The 14686-nt window shown below is 54.2% G+C and overlaps 1 protein-coding gene across 3 annotated transcripts in view; it reads right to left on the bottom strand.

Moving 5' to 3' along the window:
* The window catches only part of CPLX2 (complexin 2), an 89224-nt gene continuing 75414 nt past the window's right edge, over positions 877–14686 (bottom strand). Inside the window, exons 1-4 of one of the 3 annotated variants that reach the window (XM_018053709.1) lie at positions 13872–14160; positions 6052–6171; positions 5733–5908; positions 877–4974 (exon numbers count right to left, since the gene is read on the bottom strand). In XM_018053709.1, coding sequence (XP_017909198.1) covers positions 4777–4974; positions 5733–5908; positions 6052–6082 — 405 coding nt within the window. In that variant the 5' untranslated portion in view covers positions 6083–6171; positions 13872–14160 and the 3' untranslated portion in view covers positions 877–4776. Of the gene's footprint in view, positions 4975–5732; positions 5909–6051; positions 6172–13349; positions 13665–13871; positions 14161–14686 lie in introns of those variants that run through there. The other 2 variants (XM_018053711.1, XM_018053710.1) reach the window with 2 other exon arrangements.

The raw sequence follows: 14686 nt of genomic DNA, 5'->3' as shown, positions 1-14686 counted from the left end.
TGTGTCCAGGAGCAATGCTGAATGGATCCTTTCTCTGGGTCCCCGGCCTCCTGCACACAGCCTAGCAGAGGTAGAAACTCCATCAATGTTGGTGAGACAACTAGAGACAGACTTAGTTGGACTATAAAAAAAGCTGAGCACCGAATAATTGATGCTTTTGAACTGTGGTGTTGGAGAAGACTCTTGAGAGTCCCTTGGACTGCAAGGAGATCCAACCAGTCCATCCTAAAGGAGAGCAGTCCTGGCTGTTCATTGGAAGGACTGATGTTGAAGCTGAAACTCCAATACTTTGGCCACCTGATGCGAAGAGCTGACTCATTTGAAAAGATCCTGATGCTGGGAAAGATTGAGGGCAGGAGGAGAAGGGGATGACAGAGGATGAGATGGCTGGATGGCATCACTGACTCAATGGACATGGGTTTGGGTGGGCTTTGGGAGTTGGTGAGGGAGGGAGGCCTGGCATGCTGCAGTTCATGGGGTTACAAAGAGTTGGACATGACTAAGCGACTGAACTGAACTGAACTGATGTGACTTGACTCTGTGTCAGGATGCCACACCCAAGGAACTTGTGGGAAAGGGTGGCAAGAGATGAGGTGTGGGGCTTACAGTCAGGCTGAGCCAGCAGCTCCTGGGGTTGCCAGCTGGCTTTGAAGGGCAGGATGTGAATGGCCCTGAATCTCTGGAGCCAGCCCTCACTCTGGCCTCAGCTGGTTTCTGGGGGTCACTCGTTGCCAGAATGTCCTGGCCTGAAGTGAAGGTAAAAGGGAAGGTTTTCTGGGGCCTCTCCAGCTCCGTGGGTTGGCCCCTCATCTCAGCCGGTGTCGCACGTCGCCCAGGCGGTGCCGGTGGACAGAAGAGGACGGACAGACCGAGAGCTACTGTACAAGGTCTTTTCTTTGTGTCGTGGTTGGTTTGGTACATCTTAGCATCTGCGTCATACAAAGGGGGAGCAACAGCCATGGCTTTTGGTCAGGTTCAGGGGGCGTGAAGGGATGCCCCTCCCCTCCCCCAGGCACTGACACATTTAAAGGAAGCAGAGCAACAAGGACACAGCACAGAGGTGGGGAAGGGGTTCCCCCACATGGGTAGGATGGCCGTCCTCGCCTGGGCCTCCCTGGGACCCCCAGCCCCGCCCCGAGGGCCAGCAGGAGCGCCTCTTACTCTCTGCAGTGAAGATGGGGGACACAGAAGTGGGAGGAGAGCAGAGGTGGTGTGGGGGGGGGGCCTGTCCTCAGTGCCAGTCTGACCCCAGCCCCTGTGCTGGTCCCGTCAACGGCGTGAGGGACCCAGTCAGATGGAGCAGCGGCGTGGTGGTGGTGGGCAGCCCTGCCAGCTGGGCTCAGGGGCTCCTGGGGCTGCTGCTTTGCCCCCCTTTTACTCTAGCCAGGTACCTGTGGGGAGGCTGTTTTGCTCACCAGCTGTCTCATCTGAAAGGGACCTGAGCTGGAGTTATTCTGTCCCCTTGTCTCTCTCTGGCTCTTGCCCTCTCTCACATCCGAAAGGGTCTCTTGACCTTGCATTTGGAGGAGACTGCTTCGTAGTTAAGGACACCTTCCAGCCCTGGAACGCAGGATGTACCTGTGCCCAGCACAGGGGGCCTAGAGAAGCCCCTTCTCTGCTCTTCGGTGGTCAGTTCCCAGACACACAGCAAGAAGGAGGCCTTCCCTGCCAACCTGGCCTCTTGTTCTGTGTTCACTCATGGGCGCTGATTGCTCCTTTCTCCCAGCTAGGGGATGCCTCCCTTGTATGCCGTGTGTGCGCGTGCGGATTGTGGGGTTACTCCCTCCCTGCCCCGCCTCCTGAGTGTGTGGCATGCACGCTGCCCCATTTGGGTGTGACGTATGCTCTGCGTCCTCCCATCAGCGGCCTCATGTCCCTCTCACCCCATGTACTTCATGGGACCATCCATTCCCGACTAGAGTGCCCCACAAACATTCTGTGCCCCGGCAGTGTGCCCATGACATCCTCTCTGGTCACATATTAGCCTCTCTCCACAGTGAGGTCTGTGTCAAGAACGATGGTCATCGTGTTTCTCTGGACCCAGGAGTCATCCCCTGGAAGTGTATGCCCCAGCAGAAATTCTTCCCCTGTCTCCTCCTCCAGAAAGACGGCTAGTCCTGCAGCTCAGAAGCAGGCTGGAGGAGTCCAGGATGTGCGCCAGCCTGAAGCCAGACAGCCTGGAAGGCACTCTCCTCTGGGAAAAGCCCTGAGCCCACTCTGGGGGTGCAGAGGGGCTGTGAAGACTTGAGACACCCTCTGAGGGTCTGGCGCTCCTTGGGCCTGTCTGGGATGTCCTGCATGTGTGGTTAGGTTCCCCTATGCATCTGAAGCCCCCTGCGCTGCCCATCTCTCATTCTCTGTGCCTTGGTACCACCTCTGAGGTCTGTGGGCCCTTGTCAAGAGGGAGACCTCTCTAAACACTTGGGGTCCATCCCTGTGTCTAGGTGGAATCTACACACAGGGTCGGGGAGGTCTGCGGCTCCAAGATTGGACCCTGTCTGTTTCTGCCTCAGGCCCTTGGGGCCCCTGAGAATGACCATCCTGCCCAGGATAACAGACACAAATAGACAAGCAGACAACAGGGGTGCAAGGTGGCTCCCCATCACAGACACAGGCACAGACACAGGCCCCCTGGGGGGCAGGACACAGGGGCACAGCGGAGGTGGTAGGGGTGGGGGAGAAGGGCACGTCCAGGGAACTGGAGCTGCTGAGGCCCTGCTCCCCAGAGAAGGGACAGACCAGGGGACTTTTCAGGTTCCCTAAACATATGGATTGTTTTGTCTTGTCTTTAAAGTATTGCAGTCTAACTGATATGGCTTTAACTATTGGAAACAGACAGAGAAGACACATGTCTGTCTCTGAAATAAAAGCATAAATTCACTAAAATGGAAAACCTGCAGAATGCAAACTGGGGCCAATGGGGCAGGGGCTTCGGGGCAGGCAAGTCGCCCCCTCCCTGGCCCCTGCTTTTGGGGTAGGCCCTAGTGGGGGCCAGCATGGCTTCTTGGGGCACTGCCTGGGTCTGTCTCAGTGGACTTCTAGGACTTCAGGCAGGAACCCCCCAAGGGCAGGAGGACTCCAGGCCAAGGACAAGGTCTCCTGTTGGATGTGGGCACCCGTGACTAGTGGTTTTGGGTCCAAGAGCAGTCATCTTACCCATATTCCTTTTCCCCAAGCACACATCCAGCACACAACTGCTTTTTCAGAGCCCACACACGTGCATACAATAGTTTCAGCGTATCTGACAGCTCTCTCAAACACGTGCTTTTACAACGTCTAACACGTTCTTACCACTCCTGATGTACACACTATTTTTGAAAACAATTGCAGATACAAGCTAACTCATGCAAGCTGTAACACACATACGAGATGGTTAGTTCGCACATATGACAATCTCAACTCATACATACCGCCTCAAACAAGCATATGTATACAAGGCTGCCTAACACACATGGGTCTCTGACGCAGGGATGATGACTGACACACACACACAAAATCTCAAGACACTAATCATAGGGCTGGCTATATGTGTGACCTCTGGACACACGGTTGCTGATACAGTCTCCACCTGCACATTCATGCATGGCTGGACACGCACCGTCCTCTCTCATGTGCTCCGTGACTCCCTCGGTCTCACACGACTGACTGAGAAGGAGGCCTTGAAAATTTGGGGTGGGGGGAACAAATGTCCGTCTCACATCCTAGAGGAGAGATTGTTCTTGGCCAGTGAGATGAATGAACAGACACCTTCTGTCAAGTGGGAACTGGCTTTTCCCCAAAAGCTTGGGGCTTTGGCCAGGAAGGTCAACAGTGGTCTTCCTGGGGACTGTGGAGCCCTGGAAGCCCATGAACAGGACAATGTGAGGAAGAGGGGTGGGTAAGAATGGGGGCAGCGAGGCTGCGCCAGTGGGGGAGTCCCACGGCATGGGCCATCGCTGCCCAATGGCTCCAAGTGTTTTCTGGGGGCCTGGGCAGCCCCTTGGCTGGGGGGGCCCAGCCTGGCAGTGGGGCTCCAGACCTAAGTGGAGTGGGGGGAGGGATAAGGGGCTGCCCTACCCTGGGGTCCCTCCATAGATGAGTCAAAGTCCACAGAGGATCCGTGTGGAGGGACTGGCTTGGCAGGGGCTGTGCCTCTTTGGGTGGGGGTGGTGGAGGGGTGCTCCTGGACCGGGTGTCATTAGAGGGAGGCAAGAAGGAGAGCCCCAGCCTCCTGCCCAGCCCCGGGCCTGGCCACAACAGAGCAGGCCAGCCTCAGGCTAGGCCCTGATAGGCCAGACTTACCCTGACTCCCTTTCTCAGAGCCAGGCCACTCAACCCCTGCCCTGACCTGGAGGCCCACGGGGATTTAGAGGCCAAAGGTCAGCATGCTGGGCAGGGCTGGAATGTGTCATTACTTTGGCTGGCTGGGGACAGTGGTCCTCCTGGCAGTGGGGCGCGTGAAGGAATGTATGGGCATCACCACACCGGCACAAACCTCAGGCTTCTGGAGGGGGCCTCCAGTGCCTCCCGCCTTGGGCTCAACACTTCCTGTTGGAGAGAAGCTGTCTTCTTCTTTTCAAGCAGCTTGCGAGTGAGGTGATGGAGGCGGGATACCCTGGGTGAAGGGGGGCCATGAAGGAGTGCTGAGGGGGAGGAGCCCCTGGCCGGGGAAGTGGGGCAGAGGCCAACTGAGGTTTTCCCCTTCAGAACTGAGACTTAACAGAATAAAAAGAAAAGAAAGAACCAAAAAAAAAAAAAAAGTAACAGGTGGATGGGGCCGGGGGTTGAGGGGGCCGGTTACTTCTTGAACATGTCCTGCAGTGGCCCGGGCAGGTATTTGAGCACCGTGTCCAGGATGCTCTCCTCCTCCTCCTCCTCCTCGTCCCCGCAGCCTGCCGGGATGGCCTTCTTGGGCCGGGTCAGGCTCCCCTCGCAGGGCTGCTCCAGGGCCGCCTTCTCCTCGGCCTCCTTCTCCTCCTTCTTCTTCAGCCCATACTGGGGAGGGGAAGGGTGGAGAGGAGCGTGAACGGGGCAAGGAGAGAGCTGAGTCTCACAGTCATGCATGTGCAGCTGGGGCAGCCCATGGGAACTTGCTAAGCCTCGGGCCTCTCATCTGTAAAATGGGCTAAGGGCATCTTCCTTGTGGGATTGGGCCTGTCTTCTGTGGGTTTTTAACAAGAGAGAGACGATGCATGGGGTTTCTTTTAAAATAAATACCTGCCCCCATAATTTCTCTGCTTTTGTTTGAAATCTTTCAAGATTTGAATACTGAAGGGTCTCCCACATGCTTGGGACCCAATTTTGGTGACAAAACTTGTCTTGAGCTGATGGAAGGCTATTTAGAGCCTTGATTTTTCTGCAGGGCAAGCAGACAAGTATTGAACTGTTTGGCACAGGGTGGCAGCTGCAAACCCACCGGAAGTGACTCATGACAGTGCTCGGGGCACTATAGTCCTTCCCCCAAACATCTAAATGCTGGATTCCAAACTTGTATGGTCTCCAGGATTTCGGGCACAAGGTCATGGACCTATAGCAGCAAACATTCGGGAGCAGGTACTGTGTGCACTATCTTAGTTAATCTCCAAAACGGTCCTTGAGGGAGGGTGTTCTGTAACATGCATTTTTCCGATGAAAAGAGTGAGGCTCAGAGGGAACTAGGTCTAAGGCGAGCGCTGGGATTCAGGGAAAGCTGAGGTTGTGGGGGACCTCTTTTACCCCCTATACTCTAGGATGGGCAGGAGGGTGGCGCTGACCTTGTCTCGTATCTGCTGCCGGACCTTCTCACGCTCAGCCTCCATGCGGGCGTGCTTGGCCTTGCGCTCCTCCTCTTGCTGCCGAAGGGCCTCCTGCCGCTCCTCTTCCTTCTTCTGTGCATCAGGGTCCTTCTCCTCCTCTCCGCCCAGCATCTTCCCCATGTCCTTGGTGGCCCCTGTCGGGGAGGATTGGGGGAGGAAGAGGCGGCGTCATGGTAGCAAGGCTGGCAGAGGGAGCCCCGGGGCACTGAGGCCCCTGGGTTGGGAGTGGGGAGCGGGTGGGGGGCTGGGAGAAGGGGGTGTAGGGCTGGGGCCTCACCTCCAAGGGCCTGCTTCATGACGAAGTCCATGCCTACAACGCGCGTTAGTGTGCCCTAGCCAGCAGCTGAATTTGCATGCAGGGCTCCAGGCAGGCCTGGTTTGGGGGCGATGCGGCTACCTGCAAAAAGAGGAGTTGGAGGTCAGATGGGTGAGGCCTATGCATAAGCAGGCTGGTAGAGTCAGACAGAGGAACGCCTCACTCTAGTTCAGCATCAGGCACCATCAGTCAGACGCTAAGACCCAGTGCCTGGTACTTCAGGGAAAGGGGATGGAAAGGAACTGTTTCCTGAGCACTTGCTTCATGCAAGGCGTGAGTGCGTGAGCATGCTCAGTCCCTCAGTCCTGTCCGGTTACTCTTTGCAACCCCATGGACTGCAGCCCACCAGGCTTCTCTGTCCATTGGATTTCCCAAGCAAGCATCCTGGAGTGGGGATCTTTCTGACCCAGGGATCCAACCCATGGTTCCTATGTCTCCTGAACTGCAGGTGGATTTTTTTTTTTTTAACCACTGAGCTATTGTGAAGCCCTGTGCCAGGCACATGCTGCTGCTGCTGCTGCTAAGTCGCTTCAGTCATGTCTGACTCTGTGCGACCCCATAGACGACAGCCCACCAGGCTCCCCCGTCCCTGGGATTCTCCAGGCAAGAACACTGGAGTGGGTTGCCATTTCCTTCTCTAATGCATGAAAGTGAAAAGTGAAAGTGAAGTCACTCAGTCGTGTCCGACCCTCAGCGACCCCATGGACTGCAGCCTTCCAGGCTCCTCCAACCATGGGATTTTCCAGGCAAGAGTACTGGAGTGGGGTGCCATCGCCTTCTCTGTGCCAGGCACATAGATGCTGTCAAATGACTTCTGATCCATATTTTAAAGCCCTCATCTTTTCTGTATTGTTTTAATTTGATTGAGCCCAGGAAAGCTGTAGAAAGTGCAGAATCTGGATGCAGGTGGAGCTGGGTTCTAATTGCTACCCTGTTGGAGAAGACTCTTGAGAGTCCCTTGGACTGCAAGGAGATCCAACCAGTCCATTCTGAAGGAGATCAACCCTGGGATTTCTTTGGAAGGAATGATGCTAAAGCTGAAACTCCAGTACTTTGGCCATCTCATGCGAAGAGTTGACTCATTGGAAAAGACTCTGATGCTGGGAGGGATTGTGGGCAGGAGGAGAAGGGGACAACAGAGGATGAGATGGCTGGATGGAATCACTGACTCGATGGACGTGAGTCTGAGTGAACTCCAGGAGTTGGTGATGGACAGGGAGGCCTGGCATGCTGCGATTCATGGGGTCACAAAGAGTCAGACACGACTGAGCAACTGAACTGAACTGAACTCCTTATTTACTGTGTGAATTCCACACAAGTAATCCAATCTGTTTGAGCCCCTGTTTCCTCCTCTGTAAGACAGAGATGGCAGTGCCTCCTTTCTCAGAGCTGCTGTGGAGACTGGAGAGAATTCCAGCCTGGGTTGCTGCATCAAGCCCTAGAAGGTGTGAGCTTGCACTTGGGGCCCCAGCAAATCAGAAGTGGGTGGAAAAATGAGAACAGCCAGCTTATATTGAACATATCTAGACTTCCGAAATTAGACAAATGGAGAAATAAGTTATTTTCATTGCATCATACATGTAAGTTTTCTATTTTATAGCTTAATACTGATTTTTATTTTGAATTATGCATAGGGGGTTGGAGACATGGTAATCTTTTGGGGGCTTAGGCCTTTAAAGTACCAAGCACTGGGTGTTGTAAGCACTCAGCTTATGTTAGTCCTCCTTTCCTTCTCCCTAAATCACCAACTTTCAGTTTCTATTATGTTTTTTATTGTTATTTTTTTGCCTCAGAAGATTTTCTCCAAATAAACTCTTAATGGGAATCTCATTATGCAAAACACATAAAAATGGAACTCTTCCAGCCGTGGTGGGAGTGGAGGGGTAGCCTAGAGCCTTTCTCTACCCTTGGCTTCCTTCTTACGCTGTTCTTCCTGCATCCCTGAGAATTTGAACCCAGATGCTCTAACTCTGAGACACTTTCTTTTTATTTTAATCATTCCATTTCGCTGGTGCCTTTGTAGGCAAATCCACCACAAATTCTTTCTCAGGTGTGGAGGGGACATCCATGAGCTAATCAAAGTGTCGTGTACCCTGATGGTCAACTGAAGCCAGACCTACTCCCCGAGGCCTTTTATTCTACACAGCCTTGGGGTCTTTATGCTTGGCTAGGAGGATAAAGGGGTCCTAGGAAATGGTGGCAGAGGAGTCAGGCCGGATATTACAACCAGGTTGAGTTCAAGGTCACTGGCTGTTTTCTGATGATGGATTTTCCTCATTTCTTTCAAAATGAGGAGACATATCAGCAGACTGAGATCTTTGCATACAATGGTCCTGGAAGTTCATCTGAGGACTTTTACGTGAACACATCACCTGATGGGTTGTTTTGAGGAGACAAAGTTATGATGGAGTTGAAAACCATCCCCAGCGGCTTTGGTATCAGACATACCTGGTTTGAAATCCTGCCCCCACCCCCAGTCCTCACTGGCTGTGGCTCTCTGGGAGAGCTTCAGCTTGTTCCCTGCAAAATGAAGGAGTGTTAAAGGCTAACCCTGCACCGATGTTAGAAGGGGAAGGTAAGATACTGGTCAGGTGCCTGGTGTGTGGCTGGTCCTCCTTAATGCCAGCCATCACTGACTGCATGTTTATGAAGACACTCCAGAAAGGAACAGGATTTCCAGGAAATGCAGGAGATCCCACCCTGATCCAGAATTCTGAGTTTGAAGGCGGCTCAGCTCAGTCAATCAAGATGTTTTCATTTGACTAAAAATATTGTAAAGAGACTGCATTTCTAAGAACAGGAAACGAATAATAATCAAATGATTTCAGGAACTCTTGGGTTCCTTCTCTGTGTTTACATGCAGCTCAAGGAACTGCCAGGTGGTGGTGGAGGACGCAGGAGTCTAATTTGAGATGTTTCAAATTGGTCCACAGGGCACCTGGGCTTTAGTTCCTGCCTCATCCCTAACTTGCTGATCTGGCAAGTTTCTCTCCAAAGTCAGATGATCTACTGGGCCCTTTTCCCAGCTCTTCTGTTGAAGCAGTTCTGAAACATTTGAACTGCTCCCCACCCCACTGTATCCCCAAAGCCCTCTCCTTTCTTGCTTCTGTGACTCAGTTCTTTCTTCGCCTCCTGCTCCTTCCCTCCCTTCATTTGCTGCTTCTTTTCTTCCTCTTGACTCTTCAAAGTGAGTTCTCCAGGACTCTGACCTCAGTCCTTATCTCTTTTTCATCTCTAATCTTTCCCTGGGGGAACTCATCCTTTCCAGGGGCTTTAATGGGCACTAACACTGATGGCATCTAGACATCTTATCTGGGCACCAGACCAGATACTCATTCATCCAATAAGCATTAGTTGGGCCCCACCTACTGCGTGTCAGGCGGTGTGTTAGGCACGGGGTAGGTAGTAGTGAACAAGACAGACCAAGCCCTGCCCTCATGCAGATTACATTTTGGGGTGCATGTGAGTGAGTGTGTGTGCACACGCACATGCGTGTGAAATAGGCAAATTAGTCAAGAAATACACTTGCCTCCCCCTGAATGCCCTGTGGCACCGCACTCGACAGGCCACCTCCATCACCAGACCGTCTCCTTCTCCAGACTCCTCTGTCTCTGCATCCACTCAGAAAACTTCCATTGCCACCACCCAGCCCCTGCATGCAAAGCAACTCAAGGACTCGAGTCTTCTCCATGCTACACCCCTGTCACTCCAGCTGCCTCTTACTCCCAGTTTGCCAGGATCATGGAGCCCAGCTTCTTGGGCCCACCACCGAGGTCCTGCAGCTGACTCCCAGCACAGCCCTTTCAGCTGCTGAGCCATTTCTTCACCCTGGTGAGACTCCCTCTGACCAGTGTCTTAAGGCCCAACCTACTCCTCCCTCATCCCTCTCAGCAGGTGAGTTCCTTCCCACTCTGTGCAGCTGAAGGCTCAGGAGGTCTGGAGTCAGGCACATCCGACTCAGATCCAAGATCTGCCACTTTTTGGCTGTGTGATAGTGAGTAATCGATACGACCTCTTAGTCTATTAGTCTCGGTCTTCTTTATAGAGTGAGGATTATAAAGCCCTTTTGAAGGCTTAGAAATAATCTGTGGAATGCAGTTGGCATAGGACGGAAGTTCAGTAAATGGTGGCTGTTATCATTACCAAAACAATTAATGTTTTGCTAGTGTAACCTCCTGCATGCCCTCCCCAACTCCCAGGGGAGAAAAGTCTCGAAGCCTATCCATCTGCCTTAGCTTCAGAGTTCCTCTCTTTGCATCCTCTCCTTGATCCATTTATTACTCCCGTTGCCTCACATCTTCAGTCTCTTCTCCTTAGGTGTCTTTCATCCCTTCCTTCTCCAGCTCCTGCTCTGACGCCCATCTTTCTCTTAATCTCTGCCTCCTAGCTTCATGATCAAGTGGTTTCCCCTCGGTGTCACCACTTTTCCACCTCCCGGTCAAACTCTTTGTCTCTATGAGGTCAGAGATGTGCGACTGCTGCCCTTGCCACTGAAGCTGCCCTGGCCGGAGTTGCCAGAGTCCTCCTAACACCGGACCCAGGAGTGTCTCCATGGCGCTCCTCTTCCTCCCCCTCCATCCCTCTGCAGCATCAAGGCCAGTGAGGACCCTTCACCGCCCTTTCACTCGCTCTGCTGTTTTCAACCTTCTTCTTGAATCTCCTGAATTCCGTGACACAGCCCTCCTGTGGTCATCACCCTGCTTTTCAGATGGTCTTCCTCTATCTGTCTTTTGCTGACTCCCCTCCATGCCCCCTCACTCCCCTATTGTCTCCCTGGTAAATTTCACCTCCCCTTAACGGTTTATGCCCTTCCTCAAGCTTCTCTCTCTCCCCAAACCTGTGCATTTAACTCTCTGCTAGACAGTCTCATTTTGGATCTATCCAAAGCTCAATCTCATCCTTGCCTCTCTTTCCCCTTACCCCCACCAACCACCTTTCCCTTGGCATGCCTTGTTCCCATGGCCTCAGTGGAAAACTCCAGAGTCAGTGAAAGCTTCATTCATTCTTTCACTCACTCACACTACAAATGTTCTTTGAGCATCTTCTGTCTGCCAGGCATTGTTCTGGGTGCTGGGCTGCGGCAGGGAGCATTGCATTTGGTCTCACAGCATTCAGTCAGCTGCGGAGGTAGTTGCTGAACAAAAACCGCAAAGGGAATTGGCAAGTTATAATTGGGATGGGCTTCTGAGGGAGCAGCCCAAGGATTATAGCTTCACAGTGTTTCCTGCATCCACACATCCCCTCTCCTATGGCTACTAATGCCTTGGTTCAGGGCCTCCGTGTTCTGAATTTGTGTGTAACCTCTAACTCTGTCCCTCCCCTACCTTTCATCCATCCTCCACAAGGCTGTCCGATTAATCTTCCTAAAGGGCAGATGTGCTCATGCAAACACACCCTGCAATGGCTCCCCATGGCCTGGTTAAACCAACTAGAGTCCTTGTGCTGACCTTCAAGTCCTGCGCAGTCTAGCATCTGCCTGCCTCACCACTCATTTCACATTCCTTGCATGTGGCTCGGTATCAAACTCTTGGGCATCTGTTCAAGCTATTTCCACAGCCCTGGAACCTCTTAACCTCATCTCTGCCAGTTCAAGCCCTGGCCTCTCAACTTAGAGTGACCGTGAGCAAATGACTTCATCTTTTCTCATCTGTAAGACGGGGACAATAACACCTATGCCCAATGCATGTTGTAAGCATTAAATTAAATAATGCAAATAAAGTGATCAGCATTTGGCACATAGTAGGTTCTCAGTACATGTTAGCTGTCATCATCATCACCATCAGCAGCAGCATTAATTTTCAAAGGTTCCCTTCATACATCATTCTTGCCATAAAATTTCCCAGATATCCTTGGTGAAATGTGATGGAGTCTTCCTCTTTTGAGGCCCATGGCACGTTCTCGGGTGACCCTGCCTGCCTCCAGCTCACGCACTCTGTCCACCTATGAGTCTTTTCCTTCCCAGACACTCTGAAATCTTCCCAGGGCAGGGCTTGTATCTTGTGCTTTTTTTTGCTTTCCCAGAATCTACAACCTCTCCTAGCTAACGGTAGAGCCTCAGGACATGTTTGCTGGATCGAATTGAATGTTGTGTGTTAGGGAGTATGTGAGAGTGTATTCGTTCAAGGTATGCTCCTGCGTGTCTGAACTTAGGCACCATAGTGATTCTGCGTGAGCGTGAGTGCAGGCCTGTGTGTAGATATGCCTGGAGGAGTGCTGAGGTCCGGCAGGTTGCCTGCAGTTGATGTTGGCCAGACCGCCAGGAGGCGCTCCTCAGCGGGTCTGCGGGAAGCTTGGTCGATCCCTGCGCGGGAAGGGCGATGGTGGTGGTGGTAGTGGGGACGGAAGGCTGGGGGAGGGGATGCAAGGAGGGGTGGGGGAGGGATGCTGCTGCAGCACCAGGTTTCCTTTGCCCTTAGCGCGCCCGGGATGCAGCACGCGCCTTCAGCTTCCGCTCCCAGACTCTCCCAACCCATCCCAGCCCGAAGGCAGCTGAGGCATCTCCTCAGGCTCGACCGTCTGAGCCGCAGGCAGTTTTTAGGACTGGGCCCCGCCATCTGACAAGCAGACTCGAGCACCTGCAGTGTTTGTCCTTGTGACTATTTATCCATTTTTGTTTCTTTTCTTTCTTTCTTTTTTTTTCTTTAATAGCTCATGTCCGGGCCAGCAACTCAATTCAACACTCATTTGCTTTTTGCGGGGGACTCTATGCAAATGCGGTACAATGACAGGGGATGTCCCCCTAACCCCCCTCCCCACCCCCACCCCATGCTAGAAGGGAGAGCGCAAGGGGAGAGAAAGGAGCAGTGGAGGGTGGGAATGCGTAAGGAACTGGCTCCCAGAGAAAAGCGGAAGAGGCGGGGGCTTCGTAATTCTCCCAGCAGAAGAGGGGAAGAGAAATCCTGGCGCCCCTCGATCGGTCCCCAGCGGAGATCAGCGTGGCCGGCTGCTCTACCTGGAGCTCGTGGTTGGCCGCTGAAAGCGCCCCTCCCCACCGCCCCCCAACACTCAGAGCTCCAACCTCAAGACCTGGCGGGGTCTCAAACTTTGCTGAGGGAGGGGGCAGAGTAGGGCCGGCGACTGTCCTAACTGACCCCAGGCAGCGGATAGGGGCAGCCTCAACCCCGGCCCCTCTTCCTCCCACGACAGAGTCCTCTCGATTCCCCACCCCCAGTCGACGTGTGGGCTCTCCTCCCCACCACCTTCGGTCTGTCCGCCCCACTCCCGCCGCCCTCTGACTCACTCGGATGCCCGAACCGTACCCCTTGGCGAGTGTGGCGGGGGGCGTCTCTCTTCCTGGGCGAAGAGGGCCCTGGCGGTCTCCAGGTTAACCACAAACCTGAAGTAGCTTAGATTGACGTGCCCCCATCCCTCCGCCAAGAGCTCGAAGTTGTTCTCTAGGTTCAGACTTGAGTCGCCCGCCGCCTTCGGGGCGGTCCTGGCTCCCCGGGAGCAGGGCAGTTTCGGGCTTCTGCCCGAGGGTCTCCGGCTGAGGGACCCACCCCTTCTTCCCAGTTGGCTGGAGCTTCACTGCCTTTCCCTCCCGCCTGCAGGCGTCCCCTCCTCGCGCGGAGCTGTCCTTTCAGCACCACCGCGAGCACGCCCGGGGGTCCCTGCTGCGGCCGCGCAGCCTCCGTTTCCAGCGCTCGGGTAGTCGTAGGGAGCTGACCCTCCGAAAGCTGTACTCCGCAGCTTCCTGGGCTGCGCTGCGGCCTCGAGGCGAGAGCCCAGACCCTGTTGCCCACAGCCCGGCTCCGCCCTCCCGGCCCGCGGCCAGCACCGACCTGGCGGTCCTCGCAACCGTCTGAGCCACTGCAGGGCCCCGGCCGAACTCAGCGAGGCAGTTCCTTCTGCGATACCAGCTCCCACTGCCGCCTCGTGCAACTCCGCCCGGTGAGCTGGGGCCGCGGCTACTGCCGCGGGCGGCTGCCGGAGGCGCCCTCCAATCACGCCCGTCAGCCAGGCCCTGACGTGCTACCGCTCCCCTTCCAGATGGGAAATTCAAATCTCTCTCTCTCCCCTCTCTCCCCCCTCTCTTCTTCCTCCGGCTCTCTCCCGCTCTCTCCCTCTCTCTCCGTTACTCCGTCTCTCCCTCCCTCCCTCTTCCTCCTCCCCCTCCGTTTCCCTTTCCCATTCTCCCTCCTTTCCCCTCCCCTAAAAGAAGAGAAATCTCCCCTCTCCTTCCTTCTCCACCTCCCTTTCCACCTTCTCCTCCAGACACCCCCAGCAATCCTTCCCGCAGGGATTCAGGATAGAGCTGCCTATCCTGGGCGGCCAGGCTCTCCGGACGGCAAGCTTGCTCCTTCAATGTTCCAAAGGGTAGTGCGAGTCAGGAGACGGAGGGAGGGTGTTTTTTTTTTTTTTTTTTTAAAGCAGAAATCCAAGATCCACTGCTCAAGAAAGCCCACCTTGAGCCGCTTTTTGGGGGGGTGGGGGGGACAGGACGGTGGCGGCAAGAATACTGGAGTGGGTAGGAGATCTTCCCAACCCAGGGACTGAACCTGGTTCTCCTGCATTGTACCATCTGAACCACCAGGGAAGTTAGGAAAGCCCACCTTGATTCCTCCAGGCAGAACTGATCACACTTGCCTCTTGCTCA

The sequence above is a fragment of the Capra hircus genome, chromosome 10 (assembly GCF_001704415.2).
Source record: "Capra hircus breed San Clemente chromosome 10, ASM170441v1, whole genome shotgun sequence".
Taxonomy (NCBI): domain Eukaryota; kingdom Metazoa; phylum Chordata; class Mammalia; order Artiodactyla; family Bovidae; genus Capra; species Capra hircus.
The sequence above is the reverse complement of the archived record's forward strand: the minus strand, read 5'-3'. Positions and strand labels throughout refer to the sequence as shown.